The 21,529-nt window shown below is 41.9% G+C and overlaps 1 protein-coding gene across 1 annotated transcript in view; it reads left to right on the top strand.

The window, feature by feature from the left end:
• The window catches only part of LOC117050421 (lipoxygenase homology domain-containing protein 1-like), a 168,667-nt gene that overhangs the window by 84,231 nt on the left and 62,907 nt on the right, over positions 1-21,529 (top strand). Inside the window, exons 31-35 of the mRNA XM_033156091.1 lie at positions 6,434-6,653; positions 8,020-8,174; positions 9,113-9,326; positions 11,031-11,221; positions 14,573-14,783. Coding sequence (XP_033011982.1) covers positions 6,434-6,653; positions 8,020-8,174; positions 9,113-9,326; positions 11,031-11,221; positions 14,573-14,783 — 991 coding nt within the window. The remainder of the gene's footprint in view (positions 1-6,433; positions 6,654-8,019; positions 8,175-9,112; positions 9,327-11,030; positions 11,222-14,572; positions 14,784-21,529) is intronic.

Consider the following 21,529-nt stretch of genomic DNA (forward strand, 5'->3'; position numbering starts at 1 on the left):
AAGTGCTCATAGGAACCTTGAATGCATACACAGATCTCTGCGTGAACATGAAGCTTTCCCCCACTCTCATCTATGAGTATAACAGTTCTCCACTTTGTGCAATGAGGTTCTGTATTTGCTGATATGAAGTGTTGCCTGACAGTGAAGAGCTGGAGAAAGAGGTGCTTCCATTGTTCTCTTATAATGGCAATGGCGCCCATGTGAGAGGTGCCGGAAATGAGTTCCAGTGAGTTCTAGCTTAAAAAAAGCAGTTTTATGGTGAGAGTGGTAGATTTGTACTGGAGAGATGCAGTTTTAAATCTCAACTCAGTGATGCAGCTCATTGGATGCCTGTTAGGCCAGTTACTATCTTTCAGTAAAGCCTTCATATCAGGGAAAGTGAGAGCTGGACCATAAAGAAGGCTGATCGCCGAAGAATTGATGCTTTTGAATTATGGTGCTGGAGGAGATTCTTGAGAGTTCCATGGATTGCAAGAAGATCAAACCTATCCATTCTCAAAGAAATCAGCCCTGAGTGTTCACTGGAAGGACAGATCCTCAAGCTGAGGCTCCAATACTTTGGCCACCTCACGAGAAGAGAAGACTCCCTGGAAAAGACCCTGATGTTGGGAAAGATGGAGGGCACAAGGAGAAGGGGGTGACAGAGGACGAGATGGTTGGACAGTGTTCTCGAAGCGACCAACATGAGTCTGACCAAACTGCGGGAGGCAGTGGAAGACAGGAGTGCCTGGCGTGCTCTGGTCCATGGGGTCATGAAGAGTTGGACACAACTAAACGACTAAACAACAACAAGCAGGGTTGCTGTGTGAGGAAAAAATAGTGCAGGGGAATAGCCATGTATGCAACCCTGCAATACCTGGAGGGAAGAGCAAGCAAGGTATAAATGTAATACTCCAAAATACTTGGAGATAGAGATGGTTCCCATGGGAGTGTGGTTAGTAGGAGTGGGGTGAAATGGAACAACTTGTGCATATTGCAAGGTAGCCAAAGATATCAACTTGGTTCAGGAAAAGAACACCCCAGTTATGAAAATATAAAGCTATAAGATTTCAAGACACCATTCTGTGTTTTCCGTGTCACTTAGGATCTTGCTTTTTTTAATGAGAGATGCAGCCCTGCCTTTTCTGCCCACAGTGGCCTTTTCTAGCACACTGGCTTTCAAGTGCCGTTATTTCAGTGAAAAAACCCAGAAGCAATTCCAGACAGTGGTTCATTATGTAACCAGCGCTTATGAGGACTGTTGCTATGTTAATGCAACACATAACAGTCATGAAGGTGTCCTGGAACAGTTTTATTAGTAAATGCAAATATTCTGGTTTCATGGATATTTCTTTATAATGCATGCTGCCAATCCTAGGCACAGTTGCTGAAAAGTAACCTCCGTTGAATGTATTGGGAATGTATGCTCAGGCTGTAAAGCTGAGCTAAATGGAAGTGGTGCTGTTCGCTATGCTCAAGATGTAAACATGAAGCCTCCTCAGGTTAATGGATTAGTCAACATAATTATGACAACCAGCCTGGAGACTTGTTCAGAGGAAGAGGGCAGTTAGAACATGATGAGGATTTGTTGTCTGGCACAACTACAAACAGAGCTCATGTGGAGCACTGAAAAATTGGATCGAACTGTGATCAGTTCAAAGAGATCATGTTAGAGTTTTTTAAATAAATTATTTGCTTGGCTTGACTTTAAAAGCTACATTGCGTTAATTTGGGGCGAATGGGAATCAAAGGGATAAAAAAAGAGTTTATTAGGATCTCAAGAGCAGATCAAATAACAGGCTGATAGAGAAACGGAAACATACAGCTTTATCCTCAGGAGCCAAGTAAATTAAAACAACAAAACAACAAAGTGCAGCTACTTTTAACTGACTTAAAAACACCCAAGTGGAAGAACAGAGTGGAGAGAAAGCAATTGTGGACTAATATTTTTTGTGGAGTGGGGGGACGTAAAAGGAGATGATTGCATCATAGACTCAGAAGGTGCTGCTGAATGCTAGCCGCAGACCCACTTCCTCACCTCTGGCCACAACAAAGATCAGGTGAACTGCAGAAAGGTGTTCATAGAAGAGGCGGTAGCTGCAATTGTTTCTAATAATGTATCTGCCAGCTTATTCAGGTTAACTGGAACAAAAGTATGTTAGATTTAGATTTGCTTTTCTGGAATACATTTGGAGATCAGACTTCCTACTCTACTCATTCGTACTCTATGCCCTGAAAGACTGAAAAATAATCCACCTTTTTACCTCCCTTTATCCATCCTGACCATATATGCAAAATTTCTGATCTGGCATTAGGAGTGACTAATCCCCATGGTGTGAAATTAAGATGCACTCCCAATTTCATAAAATCTGCCATCTAAGTTTGGGCTGTTTGAGCTTTAGTTCATATAGCAATTTTTGATGATGCAACAGGCAGTCAAACTAATCAGATGGATTGCTATCGAACTATCAATAGGAGCCAGAGAAAAATGACTGACATCATGATAGTCTTGCAGATTCATGGATATCTATGGCTTCCTGATGGGCAAGCCCCAAGTGCAAATTTTTGTCCGGTAGTCAGGCAGGAAAGTTTGCATGAGGCATATTCCAGCAAACCTGAGAAAACTTTAAGATTGTTGCCATGTTCAGGAGGGCAAGGCTAGCAAGGTTATGCTTAAAATTCTACAAGGCAGGCTTAAGCAGTATGTTGACCGAGAACTCCCAGAAGTCCAAGCTGGATTTCGAAGGGGCAGAGGAACCAGAGACCAAATTGCAAACATGCGCTGGATTATGGAGAAAGCTAGAGAGTTCCAGAAAAACATCTACTTCTGCTTCATTGACTATGCAAAAGCATTTGACTGTGTCAACCATAGCAAACTATGGCAAGTTCTTAAAGAAATGGGAGTGCCGGATCACCTCATTTGTCTCCTGAGAAATCTCTATGTGGGACAAGAAGCTACAGTTAGAACTGGATATGGAACAACTGATTGGTTCAAAATTGGGAAAGGAGTACGACAAGGCTGTATATTGTCTCCCTGCTTATTTAACTTATATGCAGAATTCATCATGCGAAAGGCTGGACTGGATGAATCCCAAGCCGGAATTAAGATTGCCGGAAAAAATATCAACAACCTCAGATATGCTGATGATACTACCTTGATGGCAGAAAGTGAGGAAGAATTAAAGAACCTTTTAATGAGGGTGAAAGAAGAGAGCGCAAAATATGGTCTGAAGCTCAACATCAAAAAAACTAAGATAATGGCCACTGGTCCCATCACCTCCTGGCAAATAGAAGGGGAAGAAATGGAGGCAGTGAGAGATTTCACTTTCTTGGGTTCCATGATCACTGCAGATGGTGACAGCAGTCACGAAATTAGAAGACGCCTGCATCTTGGGAGAAAAGCAATGACAAACCTAGACAGCATCTTAAAAAGCAAAGACATCACCTTGCCGACAAAGGTCCGTATAGTTAAAGCTATGGTTTTCCCAGTAGTAATGTACGGAAGTGAGAGCTGGACCATAAAGAAGGCTGATCGCCGTAGAATTGATGCTTTTGAATTATGGTGCTGGAGGAGACTCTTGAGAGTCCCATGGACTGCAAGAAGATCAAACCTATCCATTCTCAAAGAAATCAGCCCTGAGTGCTCACTAGAAGGACAGATCCTGAAGTTGAGGCTCCAGTACTTTGGCCACCTCATGAGAAGAGAAGACTCCCTAGAAAAGACCCTGATGTTGGGAAAGATGGAGGGCAGAAGGAGAAGGGGACAACAGAGGATGAGATGGTTGGACAGCGTTCTCGAAGCTACTAACATGAGTTTGGCCAAACTGCGAGAGGCAGTGAAGGATAGGCGTGCCTGGCGTGCTCTGGTCCATGGAGTCACGAAGAGTCGGACACGACTGAACGACTGAACAACAACAACAACAATTCATTGGAAATCTTATTGGGAGATAATTTTCCAGCTAACAGAAAGTAGGAAGAACGTTCTTAGTGGTACTGTATATAATAAATCAACATGATGGCAAATTGTTATTATACTATTATGGGCCCTTGTTTTATATCCATTGCATGTCATTCAAATTTCTGCATTTTAGCAACAGGCCTGGGTAACCAGTGTAGCAGGGGAACTAGGGAGGCATTTACTGTGTTACACCACAGTCCTTAAAAACTTTGGTATCATCTCAATATGAGGCCCAAGACATTTTGTGAGATAATCAGTCCTATTCCTTAGTTGTGGGAATGTGTTCAGACTAAAGGACTTCCAGGATTCTCCCCACTGCCTGTAAGATTGGGGTCTGGGGATGACAGAGGGACTGCCTGAGTGATCAAACTTGGCAGACAGGTTTAGTTTTGTTATGTAAAACAGTTTGCCAAGTGCAAGCAATTTGCTTCCATAGGAGCTAATGGTTGGGGGCACATCTTCCTCAGGCAGCACCTCTTTCTCTGTGAGGAATAGTGTCATCAGGTGCAGATGGTAACAGAGACTGCAACTGACAGAGTTGCACAGAAGGCTGAGTTGCACTCTGGAAAAATCCTATGGAGTTAGTTGCCACCCTAGAAACTTAATGGGGGAGCAGCATCTGTTGGAGTGTTAATGCTATCAACCTCCACCTTATGCTCAGCTTGCATAGTTGTAAATAAATACTAATACTGCAAAATGCAATAAACTTCCTGCTTCCCCTTTAAGTCCCTGAGATATAAAGTCTCACTCTGATCTCTCTCCAAATCTTCACTCATCAGTAGATGAGAGAAGATTAAATCCTACTGCCTAGGCTGTGCACTCCTGTTTCCTGCTGGGAACAGGGCAGGGCAGCCAATGCAGGGTTAAACCCTATTCTGCCACCTACCAGCTGATGTCACTGGTGGACATGGTTTTGAGGAAGTGGACTGGCTTTCCAAATTGGACCCCTTGGCAGCCCAAGATTGGCCTGCAGGCCAGAGGTTCCCCACTCCTTCTATAAACAAAACAATAGCTCAATAAAGGCTAGGCCTAGTCTAACTAGCATGTAAGCTTTGTGCAGGCGAATCAGAATGGATGTGGAATAAACAGGCCAACCTGAAGAACATTGAATGAACTGCTTCAGTGAAATGCATGACAAGATTTCATGCCACAAGGCATTCATTGCTTTTCTAAAGTGTATAAATATGCAGTCACTGAATAACTCATTTAATTGCCCCATGGTTACAACAAATGCATCTTGCATGTCCATCTTCTATGTGCAGAGGGTTTTTTCAGATTTAAGAGGAAACATTCCAATGTGTGATTCCCTTACTGTGAACTGAAGCACTGTACTCTAGTAGAGTTGCATGGGACTCAGCTATACAGTGACAAATAAAACATTTAAAGTGTGTTGTAATGTTCAATATACAAACGTGGCACTAGATGGCGTTGGTGAACTATGGTAAATTCAAGATATTTTTCAAAACTTTTTTTTAAAAAGCATTTTCACACCGTTTTTTATGTGTGTGTGTAGATTCCACCACTGTATGATTCCAGTATATGGGTAAGTGAAAAAATATATGGATAAACAGATAAAGTGATGGTGCTGCAAAAAGGGAGTGGTTCTTTCTGCCTTGTACAAGCTAATACAAGGGAGGATGAAAGTAATTGGGAATGATATTCCTTATCTATATCTGTATTCTCATCTTGGCATTATTCACCATCAATTCTTTCTCTGCCTACATAAATTGAAAAAAATCCAGGGAGGAGGCGAGCAGCGAAAGATATTACATTGATTTTCTTGACATTTTAACTATCAGCAGCAGTAGCAACAAAAATGACCTTCACAATTGAAGTAGCAAGGTCATGACAGAACCTTCAGTTCCAGCATCCAATCCATCAATAACACAGGAAGACTGTAATGTCCACTATGAGTAACAAATATTGATTAAATAATATAAAACCAAAAAGTAAAACTAAACCAAAAAAATCAGATTGAGTTTAATATACTAAAAGACCACAACCACCAAGTTTAACATTGTTCTAAAAATGCAATGTGCAAATATAGTCTTAGGCTTCACATACTTCATGATTAGCCACAAAACCTAACTTCAGTGGGAAAAGGAAATGGTATCTATCATGCATCGAAACACCTAAGGCCATGGTGTGAGGGACTGCCAGTGATTATCAGTAATTCCTGCATTGCAGAGAGTTGGACTAAATGGCCTTTTGTGTCTCTTCCAACTCTACAGTTCTATGATTCCATGGTACTGGTGGTCAGGGAAAGCCTGGGTAAACAAACATGTATTTAATTGATGGCAGAAAAGACCCCATAATTGGCGCCTGCCTGATCTCAGTGGGGAAAGCGTTCCATAAGTGGTTGGCTTCATATGCCTTCAGACCATACCATGCTTTCAATATAGTGAGGCATCTTCTTCAGCTTGTAAAAATCTATATTAATTGTGTCCTCCCTCCTCCTGCTCAGGTAACCTGCTCTTCCATTTTTCTTCACTGCAGATTGAATCTGGAGATGTTGGAGATGTGTATAAGATTCGGGTCAGCTGTGATGATTTGCCAGACTTTGAGGGTTGGCATTTGAAGTCTTTTCAGATGGAAGAGCTGCACACTAATCAAGAAGTGAACTTTGACTGTAGCTGCTGGTTTTCTCTTAGCCGAGAACACCAGGAGCTGGTGAAAGAATTCCCTGCAGTGACTGAGAACCAGAAGCCTTTACCAGGTAAAAATAGCAGAGAAGACAGGAACAAGGTGACCTAACAATTGAAAGAAATCAGTGCCCCAAAACTAAGTATTTTGTTAAATTTCTCAGTGCTTGAAAATTACTGTGGATCTGAAGCAATGCTTCACAAGTACTCAAATCCCTCTTAATTAAATGAGAAACTGCCTGGCCATTGTTATATTCTATGCACAACTTTGTGTGCAAACCAGAGAGAATTATACTGGCAAAAGATAAAGCGCATACTGTAATTGGGAGTAATGGAAAGTCATTTTTGTAAGATGGAGCACTGGATTCTTTCACTTACATGAACTTGAATGGCTAAAGTGATTATTAGGAATGATTTCCTTGTGTAATAATAATTTTTAAAAAGGATTGCTTTATTTCTCAGAATGCTACCCACATTTCCAAGTGCAAACACAAGTAAAATGTATGGGCTGTAATTCATTACGTTACCGGGTGCAATTATAAGTAGAAATGTTGTGAAGTCTTATATTTGCTGGTTTGGGAACAAGCCTCAGAATTTGACTCTTGATTATGTTTAAAATATGAAGACAGCTTTAACTTACTGGTATTCTCCCTCTAAGGCCCCCCCCAACCCCTTACCCACTTCTTCTATCACCTATGCAAAAAACAGTTTTCCTTTTTCCTAGCAGTCTGATATATTGGGCTGTGGGACACAGTTGTGCCCTGAGGGGGCAGGACAGTGGATCTTATTTAAGCTCTGGCTATGCCTCTTTTCTCCTTTGTTGGTGGCACCTGCCCACATCCCATGTTCATAGTCTGACTTGTTGGTCACTTTTTAGGGCTGAGTTGGAATTTGGCACTGGTAGGTCAATTTTCTCACCTACTCCACATTGTGTCACTGGCATGGGGGCATTTAGTTCAGGTTCACTGGTTAAATAGGCTGGTTTTGTCACTTTGGCTTTTCCTTCCTGGAACAGTTAAGTTCTGCTAGCCCTTAAGCCCTGGCAGAGGAAGAGGAGTGCGGGGGGAGCGCACTGCCCCCAGCAGTGCAATCCCAGTAGGGTGCCATCGTGCCAGCCCCCCCCCGCCTGCTCTCCCCCCCCCCCGGTGCCAGAGCATGAAGCTCTGCCACTGCCCTTAAGAACCTTAAGCCTTCATGCATGTATTCCTCAACCTACTTTTGTGCCTGATCCAATTCATGCCATGCCCTATTGGCTATATATAATCATGATTGCTATATATTCTAGTAAAAAAGGCAGTAGATATATAATTGATATCTACTTTATTTGATATTTTACTTTGTTGTGGCAGCATTGAAATACAATGTCTCTCTGTGTGTAATTTTGTAGTTTTGAAGCAATAGTGTATTGCTGAATGCTGTTCTATTGTTCCTTTTTCTCAGTGCATAAATACATTGTTTCTGTACACACTGGAGATCTATGGGGAGCAGAAACCTTTGCAAACCTTTACGTAATACTTTATGGCGATAGAGGTGACACAGGTATCAGGAAACTGCAACGTTCTTTCACTGCAGGAGAACGGTTTACAAGGAATAAGGTAACATAGCAAGAAACAATAACACCCAAACCCTCATTTAATGCAATGAAATGGAGAAGGTACAAAAAACCTGATTACAAAGTGGTTTGTAAATATTATGAACCTCATTGTTTACATGTAACTACCCAGTTTCCAGTTTCATTTCATTCTCCCATACATTTTTTCAAATGCAACAGTGTATTACAATTACATAAAGTATTGTATAAAGGTGTGGCAGTAACAGTTATCACTTTGCTACATAGTGGTAGCAAGTTAGGTTCCTTCCTTGAAGAAACACTAGCTGCTGAGAGATGGGGAGAAATCTCAGTTCTTTCTCCCTCCTTTATTATAATTGGATTAGATGAGCATTCTAAAAGTGGTGTTGCATAGTAATGGTGCATCCCAGCCAGCAAGGGACTCTTCTTTTTAAAAAAGTCAGCTGAAGTATCCTAAAATAGGGCTGCAGGAGAAGAAAGACAGTAGCCTTACTCTCTCTGGAACTTTTATTTTTAACTGTCCTGAATTGAAACACAGAAGAGCCATATATATATATATATATATATATATATATATATATATATATACACACACACACATATATATATGCATGCGCAAAATGGTGGGGGTACTAAGAATGCAGCTAGCTACAACACTCATCAGTTCTAGTGAGCAAGGCCAGTGGTCAGAGATGTTGGAAGTTGCAGCCCAGCAAGATCTGGAAGGGACCATGTTGGGGATGGGGAGTTTCCTGAGTATGAGAAACATGATGGAGTTTAATGTAATTGTTAAATGGTATTCACTAAGTAGTCAATGGAAAATAACTTCAAGTGGTTAAAGATTCAATAGTTAGGCATGGCATCCAGATCTTGTTCTATATACAAATTCCACACACACCCAAAACTGTTATATCTAGGCTTGATTACTTAATATTTGTACATTAAAAAGTAACTCTTCCTCAGGTGGATTCCTTCTTAGTGGAGGCCGTTGCCTTGAGCCATTTGAAAAAGGTAGTTATAGGACATGATGGAGAAGGATACGGAGCTGGAATATACTTGAAGATGGTAACAGTTAAGAAGTCTGAGAACTCAGATAAAGAATGGGTCTTCCCATGTTGGAATTGGCTGGATACTCACCTGGGAATATGTGACACTGTGTGTGAGATTGAAGCAATAGGTAGGTTGTTCTATAAGTTTCCTTTTGTCTTCACCAATAGCACCAGGTATATACAGGTATATACCATGTTTCAGTTTGATAGCTGACAGTTGCTTTTTGCCAGTGATTTGTAGCTATTCTTATTATCATTTTAAATAACTGAAACAACAGAGTTTATTTCTTCAATAGCACTTCCTATAACAATGAGTGTTGCAGAAAATTCAGGGATGCCCTAAAGCATATATTCATTTCACTTGGAACACTTTGGGGTCTGCCATTACACAGGGCAAATGGAGAGGATAGTCTAAAACACACTGGAACTTCTGGTATGGTTGCACATTGGAGAGGAAGATCAACTGTGCTAGACAAGCTATTTTTTTGGAGATACTTGCCCACCAATCAGAACTGTGTTTGAAAACCACTGTATTTGATAGCTGGCACAGAAAAGTGTGTGTGTGTGTGTGTGTGTGTGCGTTGCAGAAAGTATTTTAAATATACAATACAGTGAAATTTAATAGCTAACTATATTGGTAGACAAAATGCATTAGTAATTAGTATCTGGCAGTTTGCAGCTTGTGGGCTTTTTAATCTGGAACCATACAAATTTATCTATATAGGATTTATTAGTTGCCCAGTTATAATGATGATTTCTCAAGATGACCAAATGAAAAATAAGCAGTTGTATTTTTAAGGGGAAAGGTTACATGCAAAATCTGATCTTTTCCATGGGCAAGGTAAGGGCTTTTGTTAAGAGGCTGCTCCTTGAACAGAATGGCATCAAAGGGGAGCCCAGGGTGGCCCCATGCTTTGCCCTTCCTGCCAAAAAGAATGCTTACATCCAACTACCAGTTGCCCTGGGACTACAGAACCAAAGGGTGATGCTTTTGTCTCATTAACAAATTAAGTGGGTGACATTTCATGCCACAGCTACATGCCTGAGCCAAGAAAAGTATCACCTGTTGAATTCCTGCCTCGTGCACCTGTTAAAGTCACAGGAACCCTCCTGCGAGGAACAACAAAAATACATTAATAGATATTATTACTACAGGGTTAATGGTGCAAATATAGCAGACAGAAACCAAATATTCAACCCTGCTGTGCTAGGATCTCGAGCAGATTTGGCTTTATTGTATGTTCACTTGTCACTATCACACAGCATGTTCCTATTTATGGCCTAATTGCAAGAGTATTTTGTTGAAGCCATTTGTTATCTCCACCTGTCATTGTCTCTCACACTAAAGAGTATTTGTGGATGATATAGTAGAATTTGCAGAGCATTGGTGTTTTCTATGAGAACAATTAATTAAGACTCTGAAGGATGCTGTCTGTTCCTTAATAATTAACTTCAGAATGAACAGTGAAACCCAAATGTTATTAGTTTAAAAGGACTCTATATCTGTGATTTAAAATTATGAGGGAAAACGTTATAGTATTAAATTATTAAAGAGTAACTCTATAGGTGCAATACTACTGTTGTCATGGTTGTAGCAAAGCAACATAGCACTGGGGTAAAATTTAGCCAATCTTAAGTACCGGTACATTTAAGTAGGGTTGTGGAGCTTTGTGGAGGGGGCAGAGTTGTTGAAGTTTTAAAAGTTAAATACATATATAAATTATCCAGTTGAAATAAGTAGAGCTTAAATTGAGTGTTCACACCTTTTGTTTACCACCCAAACTGGATCCAATTATATCCAATTACTAATTTTGTCATCACTCCCTTTTAAGGTAAAAAACTGATCTCTTGTGCAAAAGATCCTCAAATCAACAAAAAGTCCTCCGGTTTATGGATAATGGATATCATTGGGTCTGATATAAACACTGAAACTGAACCTGTAAGCCTGACTTTCATTTTCTATGGAGACCAAGACCGCAAAAAGCTGTCACATCAGTTTTCAGGAACAGCAACAGAAATCAAAGTAATCAAGTATTTCTTTTCTTCTTCTTTTTTTTACAAGAAACAAAAATATAAAGGCTAAAGACATTGCTTAGAGTAGATGATTTGGGGGCTATACCATGTGTACATGTGTGTGCCATTTTAAAGCTGCAAGGTGACCCAAGGACTCATTCTATGTATTACTACTACTATTACTACTACTACAATTTATTACCAACTGTTTACCCTTATGTCCCAGAGCGGGCTGCAATAATTGAAACACAACATTTATATTAAAATACAATATTACACAATATCAAAAGCATTTTAAAACAACCTACCATAATTGTCTAATTGTCTCTCCACAAGATGCACCTGACCATAAGACGCACCTAGTTTTTAGAGGAGGAAAGGGGGAAAGCCCCATTTTTGGGGGGATCAGCTCACAGTTGTGCAGCTTCTTTTGCAAAGGGGAAAAGCCTGTTTTTATGGGGTTCAACTCACAATTCTGCAGCTTCTATAGGAAAGGAAAGGGAGCCGTTTCTACAGTTTCCAAACAGATAATCTGATCAGCCAGTCACATGTTGCTGGGGAAACAAACAGCCTCTGTCTACAGAACATTCAACAATGGAGGCCTGGGCAAGGGGGCGGGGCCGCAAAGCGAGCCAGTGATCGCCCACACATTTGCTCCATAAGACGCAGAGACATTTCCCCTTGCTTTTTAGGAGGAAAAAAGTGTGCCTTATGGAGCAAAAAATACGATAAAATTAAAAATAATAAGGTGGGCCCTAAAAAATATACATCTCAAGTACCAAAAGCATTTGTCAAAAGCTGTATACTGAAGGTGCCAGTTTCCCAACTTAGGGGCTGCTACTGAGAATGCCACCTCTTGGGCCACCACTCCCCCTTCCAACCTTCTGCAGGCAGTAGAACAACCAAGAGGGCACCCTTCACTGATCCTAGCACCTGAGGTAGCCTCTAGGGAAGGAGACGGTCTTTCAGGTACTTGGAACCTGACTTGTTTAGGACTTTAAACCCTAACATGAGCGCCTTGAATTGGGTCCAGAAAAAAACTGGCAACTGTCGAATCTTGAAACAGTTCCTTTTGGGGGCCCTTCCCATCCCACTGCCACCATGATTTCAGCAATTTTGCAGGGGCAGTAATGTGCCACTGGAAGAAACAATGACACCTTTTAAGTCAGGCATCCCCAACCTGTGGCCCTCCAGATGTTTTGGCTTACAACTCCCATGATCCCTAGCTAACAGGGCCAGTGGTCAGGGATGATGGGAATTGTAGTCCAAAACATCTGGAGGGCCAAAGGTTGGGGGTGCCTGTTTTAAGTGAAACTATACTTGCTTTTCACAACCTGGGACACATTTGCACACATGCCAAACACTATTCACTGGTGAATTGCCAATGTGTGTCCTCAGCTTTTTCTTTAGTGAACTTCCCTCCAGGTTTGAAATGGCCTTGGAAAGCCTTAGCTGGCAGCCAGTGGTAGCAGCAGCAATTCAAGCAGCTGGATCTAGTCACCCTACTAATTTCTTACAGCACCCCAGAGTGATGCCCTGTTGGGAGCATCATGGGAAATTTAAATGGTGGTTAGTAGACCTCACTATGTGGTGCTGTCTGGCTAGGGCAGTGATGCTGATCTCAGCTACTTTATGTTTCCTCCATAAAAGTCTGATAGGAATGAAAATAGTACTTGAATCCTTGGTAACATCCCTGCAGCTAGATTGCTTCTCATAAAAACAGCACAGCAAAGTGCCACGTTTACAGGGGTCTGAATGGTAGATTATAAATCAAAGGATCAATAGCTTTTAATTTTCTTGGTGTTAAGTTAAAATGAAAACATTGTTTAGAATCCCAAAAAAGAACATGAAGGCAAAGATATAGCTTTTTATCTCACACGTTATATGTATATACAGCAGGGAATTGCTGAAGCCAACTCTTGAGTTCCTTATTCATGTGCATGTGTGATGCCAGTATTAATTTGCAAATATGTGCTTGTTGAAATTATGCTGTATATTTCTCAGCGGAATGCAAAAACATCTTAGGAGGTGTAAAAAATGTGATGCATGAAGGGAGTCTCAGTTTTCTATTGTTTATCTAATTCAGATGAAAATCTCATCCTCTGTTCATAACATTCCATGTGAATAATATTGTTATAGATTTGGGGGGACCCACCTAAATCCTAGAAATTAAAAAATGCTAAGATTTTTATTATTTTGCAGTATTGTAGGGAAGATTACAGGCCATTGGAAAAATACAGGCTAAGCTCCCTTTCAAACCAGCCCCCCCCCCCCCCCGCCTGGGATAGATGCATTAACATGACAAAAGATTTTGATGGCCTGACTGAAAATGAATTATTGGGCCTGGACAGACAGAGGTTGCCAAGGCGATGGGGATGTTTGAGGTGACAGGAAGAGAGTATTTTTAGCAAGTTTTGCTGGGAAGAAGTGAGAGAATGAAGACAAAGATCCATCTTGGGTAGGCTGGCTGAAAAGATCCATTTGACTCCAGGGCTGCACTGCTGTGGGGGACAAGCCCGCCTTGAAATGACCATGCTGTAAGATCTGCACTCCCTCTGTGCAGCCTGAAGGTTTAAATAGGTGAATAAACCATATTTCTTAAAGCTGCAACAGTCTCTGCCATGTATCAGTTCTCCAAAGAAACCAACACCCTGTGAGTGCCTGGAACCCCCTGGAATCTTGCTACCACTTAGCAGAGAGTGAGGGTGGCACCCAATCTTTGTAACGAGATTATGCATAGAAAGATTAACCAGGACTTTTATAATTATTTTAAAATTCTATTTGTACTATGATGTTGATGTGTTGCTCTTATAGAGCAAAGCAATCCATACACAGTATTAGGCTGGGCTGGGAGGTGGAGGGTTGAAGTAAGTGGAAATGTCTCTCCACTTAGCTCTGCTGGCTTTGCCAGCTTCCTTCCAGCCACTGCCAATGGAGTGATCTAAGTGTCACAGCATCCCCCTTCTACCTATGAAACACACGGGACTGTTGGCATCAGGGCACCCAACCAACAGCTACCTGGAGAAAGCCTTGAAACTGTGTTCTGGACACAGGGAAGGGCTGAGCTGGGATCCATTGGATCTTGTGCTGGCCTCACTGTCATTGGACAATGCCACGAGACCCAGTCTGGGCCTGATTGTCCTGCCCCCACTTTCCACACAGCCACCATGAGGAGCAGGACTGTGGGTGGATGTGGTGGTGGCCCCATTGCTCCTCAAAGCTCTGCCAGTAGGGGGAGGTTTTGCTGTGCCCTTAGTGGTTGAAACCATTAAGACACCAAACACAGCTGACAGGCAAATAATTGTTTTATGCTGATCCAAAAGGCAAGTTTTGGTTATTGCTTGTTTTCCCTTTCATGTAGGCTGAGCTGGCAAACATTGGCTCCCTTTACAAAATTCAAGTATCTGGTCCACATGCTCTGCTAAAGGAGTCTTGGCATTTAGCCATGCTGCATATGAAACATACAGGCACCAACCAAGAGATGTGGCTAAATTTTGACTGTTGGTTCAAACCCAATGAAGAGACATGTGTTGAACTGCCAGCATTGTATTCCGAGCAGGATCCCTTTCCCGGTAAGAGAAATCTGCTTTCTTTTTCCCAGAGGCTGAAGACCTTTTATGCCCCTGTGCAGCTGTTGTTGATGCAACCTTCCAAGAGAATGATTTTGACCTTATTGTAAAGTGAGGGTTGGAAGTGCTTTTTTTCCAGAGCATCTATTCTTTCATCTCCAAAAATAGTCTGCTATATGGAACTAGGAGAACAATCCTAAGCCTGTTCACAAGGAAATAAATACCACTGTGTGTATGCATGGGGTTACAACCAAAGCAAATGCTGCAATCCTTTGCACGTGTTCTAGGACAGGATGGTCCAACCTCTCAGATGAAGTGGACTGCAGTAGCTCTTTGACAAAAAACCTGGGGCCACAGACTGAATTAAATTTCCATACTATAAATTAAAATGTTTGCAATGTAGTTGATATTATTTAATATGCACAATTGATATATTTAATTAAATATATATAATTAAACACACAGCTAATAGGTTTAACACATGCAACACATATACACACACAACTATGCTTCTTCCCCCCTTTGCCCCCATCTCTCCTCTTTTGCCGCTCAGGCTTCCAGTACTGCTGCTGAGAAAATATGCAACACACACACTCACATTCATGTGTGTACTCACGGTCTCTAGATCCAGTTAGGGATCCTCTCAAAATGCCTGCCCCCACTACTCCCAAAAAACCCCCAACAACAACACAATGCTGGCTTGGCTGGAGGAAACACCTCTTGCTCTTTTCCTTTCCTTTCCCCCCTCTCCCATCCCTCTTTCTCTCTCTGCATCCCACCCCCAAGGAGAATTCTCAGCCACAGCTGGGACAGGTGACCTGCAGGTGGTCACAAACCAGGGCAAGGCTTTCATGGTGTTACTTCCTGTTCGTTGCAGCTTTGGTACTTAGCAAGGGCCTCCAAAAAAGGCCTTGTATTACAATGGTGAGTTGCAGCATAGTGGTTAGAGTGTTGGACTAGGGCCTGAGAGACCATGGTTTAAATCCCTGCTCTGGCATGAAGCTTGCAGAGTGACCTTAGGCAAAGCCACAATCTCTCAGCCTTAACCCCACCTCACAGGGTCGTTGTTGTGATGATAAAATGGAGAGAGTGGGAAACCATGCACAGCACCTTAGAGGAAAAGTGGAGTATAAATGTGAGAAAATAAATATAGTAGAATAGAAACAAATAAACGGTTACAAAATGCTAGGTTTTCTTGAGTGTATGTCTGTTTTAATGGGAGCATGGCATACTTTTTTCAACAATGAGAGGGAGAAAGACATAAAGAAAACCCCCGCCCCCAACCAAATTAGGAAAGGCACAGCTCAGTGGGGGAAAGATGTCCTTTAAAATAACCATCTTTCTTTCCACACTAATTTCTGCTGATATTCTGTTTCAAGTAAATGCATTGAAAATAAGCTAAGTACAGTTAACCAGAATATCTTTTCTTGGTGCCCATCTTTATTAGCAATACATCTCTCATGTGCCAGAGTCTCTCACATTCTGATGCAAAATTGGCCTTTAAAATCCTTACTTCAATCATGATACAATCCTTTCTATACATATACCTCAGACTTATTAAAGAATGACTTCATGAAATGTCACAATATCTAAATTCATCCCTTTTTATTATGTATTACTCGATATGAATAGCAGAGGCTTATAATAGGAACTGTAGGAAAAGTTTTGAAATGAATCAAGCACTTTTTTATTACCCTCCCCCACCTTATCTGTACTTAAATGTGTCATCTGTCATCATTCTTACTTATTATTCCTTCTCATGGTGTTTTCCATAATCAGTTTTACAGAGTGATCCTAAACATATTACTCAGAAGTAAATTCCATCAGGTTTTGTGAGACTGACTTCTACTAAGTCTGCAGTTCTTACACGCCGACCGTGAAATAACCCTCGCTGAATTCAGTGGGAATTTCTGAGTGGACACATGCTTTTATTGTGCTATGCATGTGCTTAGATCTGAAATCATAAACCACACCAGACCATTTCTCCTGGCCTTTTTCTCTTGTGCCTATGCAAATTCCAGATTCCCTCCATTTTAAAATGCTTTACCATGAACATATATTTTTAAATAAAAGGAGGGGGGTGGAGGTCTATGCTGGGGGTTAAGGGGAGGTAAACCCAGCAGTAACTTAGTTTGAAATAAAGGCCTCGTCTGCACTGTATATTTAAAGCAGCACCATGCCAATTTAAACAGTCAAGGCTTCTGCCAAAGAATCCTGGAATCTGTAGTTTGTTAAGGGTGCTGAGAGTTGTTAAAAAGGCACACGGAAACACCGTTAACCTTTCCGCTGGAGCGGTACCTATTTATCTACTTGCACTTTGACGTGCTTTCGAACTGCTAGGTGGGCAGGAGCTGGGACCGAGCAACGGGAGCTCACCCCACCGCTGGGATTCGAACAGCCAACCTTCTGATTGGCAAGCCCCAAGGCTCTGTGGTTTAGATCACAGCACCACGCCAATTTAAACAGCCAAGGCTTCCGCCAAAGAATCCTGCAATCTGTAGTTTGTTAAGGGTGCTGAAATTGTTAGGGGACCCCTATTTCCCTCAGAAAGCGACAATCCCCAGAGTTCCCTGGCAAAGAGGGATTGACTGTTAAACCACTCTGGGAACTGCAGCTCTGTGAAGGAACTAGGCGTCTCCTAACAATTCTCAGCACCCTTAGCAAACTAAAGTTCCAGGATTTTTTGGCGGAAGCCGTTACTGTTTAAACTGACATGATGCTGCTTTAAATGTCCAGTGCAGATGGGGCCAAAGTTTCCACTTATTCCATACTACACTGGGATACAAAAACCAAGCCTCCAGCTTTCCTGTTGTCAGTCAAAAATAAATGTGACAGGAGATGTGAGGGTTGGAATTTAAACATAAATCCCTCAAAACTGAGTAAGACCTGGTGACAAATCTCAAGTCCTTTGCCACTATTTTTATGTTTTGCTTCCTCACACCCAGTTGCAAATAAATAAGCTGATGAAGGCACCCGCTGAAATTTGGCACTGGATTTACAGTGTGGCTTTTAATATTTTGTGCATGTAAATCTTCCAGAATGTGTGCATGGAATCAGAACTATTGAGCATCACATTATCTGCCTTCCCCCGATAAATGACAGGTAGTAGACCTTTTGCTTTTATAACGGGAAATCATACATTTCTAGTTGCCAAGGGTGCAATCTAATGGGAACTTCATTATATGCAGCTCATGTTGAAAAGAGCAGGAATCACACTAAAGTGCAGCTGTATAAAAAGATTTGGTATAACAATAGACAGACTTAGATAAGATCAGTTGCCAAAAGCAGCAGTAGGGCCTTCTCTGTGCCGGTGACAGAATGCTCACATGGTGCTATGTTGGATATAACTCACAGTTGTCACTCCTCAATTTAAATTATGCAGTCTTTAACCAATTAGTTAATTGTTTAATCAAATGAGTTATAGTTGGTTAAACAACTACAATTCACATGCCCAGTTTCATTAGTGCCTGATTCATCTGGCTGTGTACACACCAGGAGGTACTGACAGGGTGGGAATTTCTTTAACCTAAATCAAGGTGTTCACACCTTGGCTAGAGACAGATTAGGACCAGTTTAATGACTTGAACTGGTGTTAAACTGGTTCAAGAAATGATGCACCAAACAGTAATATTGCTGTAGGTTTTTAAGGGGGTGGGGGGGTCAGTAAATGAGAGTGTGAACACAGCCCAACACTGATTTTTCTTAATTCCAGCCTCCCAGTTATCCCAACCTGATTTGGGAATCTCAGGCTATCATCCCACTGTTTCAGTTCCAATAGCTCTGTCCATAGGGGGTCAGAACAGTCCTAGTCTTCTTCTAATCCTAGTGTTAGATACATACTCACCAAGTTCATATATCTTTGCACTGATCAACACACTGCTGCTACACACAACTGGCATTGAGAATCTCCACATGCTTTCACTTTTAAGATGGGCATAAAGTAGTGGTTGTTAGGTGCTGGTAGGGTAAGGTCAAAGAGCTAGAAAAACCCCTACCTAAGGCATATAATATCTTACAGATAAGAACACCATTTCCAGCTTCCTATTCCCTGGTGGAGAATAGCCTTGTTGTGCGAATCTAGAGTTGCTGTTAGGTGATATACTGGCCCAGACATTTTTAAAAAACAGTGTCATAAAAATCCTACAGAGTGTAAGGCTAGGGGAGGCTGTCCTTTGCTGGATGAGTGCTTTTCAGCACCTATACATGAGCTCCTTGCCAGCTACATATATTTAAAGCAGTTCATATTGGGCAGCCACTTTAGCTACATTAGCCATAGTACTACAGAAAGGTGAGGAGAAGACAGCAGCTGCCACAGCTGCTTGATATAGTCCTTTAAAAAAATGACATTTTGAGTGTTGCACTAAAATGTTTCAGTGGAAATGTGGCTCTTGCTGTGACTGCGACCAAAAGGTTTAAAAGAGCCATGATTGAAATGTGGTCTGTAAGTTTGGCTATCCATTTTCTTCCATTCTTAGAGGACAAGATTATCCTGCATTCTGCAGAGAAGGGTTTTGAAAATTATAATTCTCAAAATGATATTTCTGTGTGTGTGCTGTGTTAAACATTTAAACTTAATAGTCAGGGACTCCCAAAAATGTCCTTCTGCTTTCCTTCCACATCCCAGGCCACAGGGGTGACCTGCCCCGTTTCATCACCTGAGGCAAAATGAGAATTGCTGCCTCCTGCCCTTCTATGTCTGCTGCCACCACACACACACACACACACACACACTGGAATGACCCAGTGGCAGAACAATGTGGCACAATGCCTCCACCTCACTGGTGATGGCAGAAGAAGTGGGACAGGCAGAGCCCTGCATCTTTTACTTCTGCCACCTGAGGCTATGGCTGCACCCTGCCTCATGTGCAGGCCGGCTCTGCCATGCCATCAGACTTCAGAATGGAAGGCCTGTTTAGAGCAGATTGAATAGGTAAAGCACAAATTCTCAGTTGAGTCTTCCAGAGCAAAGTACAGATGTTTTCTGTCTTCCTGCCTTTGCTGTGAAGACAGATGGGCTGTAAGAAGTAGTTCTGCCTCTTCTCTTTCCCAGGATTGCAAGACTATAGGCATAGCCTAGCTTCACAAGAGGTCTTCTCCAAAAGGTCAAAAAAAATAAAAATAAAAACCTCAATTTTTTCTCACTTGTGAGGATCATGTTGAAGGTCATTCTGTATTGGGCTGGCTTGTGCTATTGAGCATTTGAGATTTTATGTTGATTAAGGATTATTATGAGGTATGGCTTTAGGTGTTTAAGAGTTTTTTTATTGTTATGTCTCAGTTGAGATCAACTGGTGGCTGGGGATAAAAGGGTGTGTGTGTCTAGAGTCAAGGAAGGGATCCAGATGTCGTATATGGGGGAAGGTTTTCTTCTCTGGGCCCCTTTCAGAGGAAGGGTGGGATATTGTTGTTGTTGTTGTTCAGTCGTTCAGTCGTGTCCGACTCTTCGTGACCCCATGGACCAGAGTACGCCAGGCACGCCTATCCTTCACTGCCTCCCGCAGTTTGGCCAAACTCATGTTAGTAGCTTCGAGAACACTGTCCAACCATCTCATCCTCTGTCGTCCCCTTCTCCTTGTGCCCTCCATCTTTCCCAACATCAGGGTCTTTTCTAGGGAGTCTTCTCTTCTCATGAGGTGGCCAAAGTACTGGAGCCTCAACTTCAGGATCTGTCCTTCTAGTGAGCACTCAGGGCTGATTTCTTTGAGAATGGATAGGTTTGATCTTCTTGCAGTCCATGGGACTCTCAAGAGTCTCCTCCAGCACCATAATTCAAAAGCATCAATTCTTCGGCGATCAGCCTTCTTTATGGTCCAGCTCTCACTTCCATACATTACTACTGGGAAAACCATAGCTTTAACTATATGGACCTTTGTCGGCAAGGTGATGTCTTTGCTTTTTAAGATGTTGTCTAGGTTTGTCATTGCTTTTCTCCCAAGAAGCAGGCGTCTTCTAATTTCGTGACTGCTGTCACCATCTGCAGTGATCATGGAACCCAAGAAAGTGAAATCTCTCACTGCCTCCATTTCTTCCCCTTCTATTTGCCAGGAGGTGATGGGACCAGTGGCCATGATCTTAGTTTTTTTGATGTTGAGCTTCAGACCATATTTAGCGCTCTCCTCTTTCACCCTCATTAAAAGGTTCTTTAATTCCTCCTCACTTTCTGCCATCAGGGTAGTATCATTAAGAACTTTAAGAACTTGCCATAGTTTGCTGTGGTCGACACAGTCAAATGCTTTTGCGTAGTCAATGAAGCAGAAGTAGATGTTTTTCTGGAACTCTCTAGCTTTCTCCATAATCCAGCGCATGTTTGCAATTTGGTCTCTGGTTCCTCTGCCCCTTCGAAATCCAGCTTGCACTTCTGGGAGTTCTCGGTCCACATACTGCTTAAGCCTGCCTTGTAGAATTTTAAGCATAACCTTGCTAGCGTGTGAAATGAGTGCAATTGTGCGGTAGTTGGAGCATTCTTTGGCACTGCCCTTCTTTGGGATTGGGATGTAGACTGATCTTCTCCAATCCTCTGGCCACTGCTGAGTTTTCCAAATTTGCTGGCATATTGAGTGTAGCACCTTAACAGCATCATCTTTTAAAATTTTAAATAGTTCAGCTGGAATATCATCACTTCCACTGGCCTTGTTGTTAGCGAGGCTTTCTAAGGCCCATTTGACTTCACTCTCCAGGATGTCTGGCTCAAGGTCAGCAACCACATTACCTGGGGTGTATGAGACCTCCATATCTTGGGTGGGATATAC

This window comes from Lacerta agilis, chromosome 7 (genome assembly GCF_009819535.1).
Source record: "Lacerta agilis isolate rLacAgi1 chromosome 7, rLacAgi1.pri, whole genome shotgun sequence".
Lineage (NCBI taxonomy): Eukaryota > Metazoa > Chordata > Lepidosauria > Squamata > Lacertidae > Lacerta > Lacerta agilis.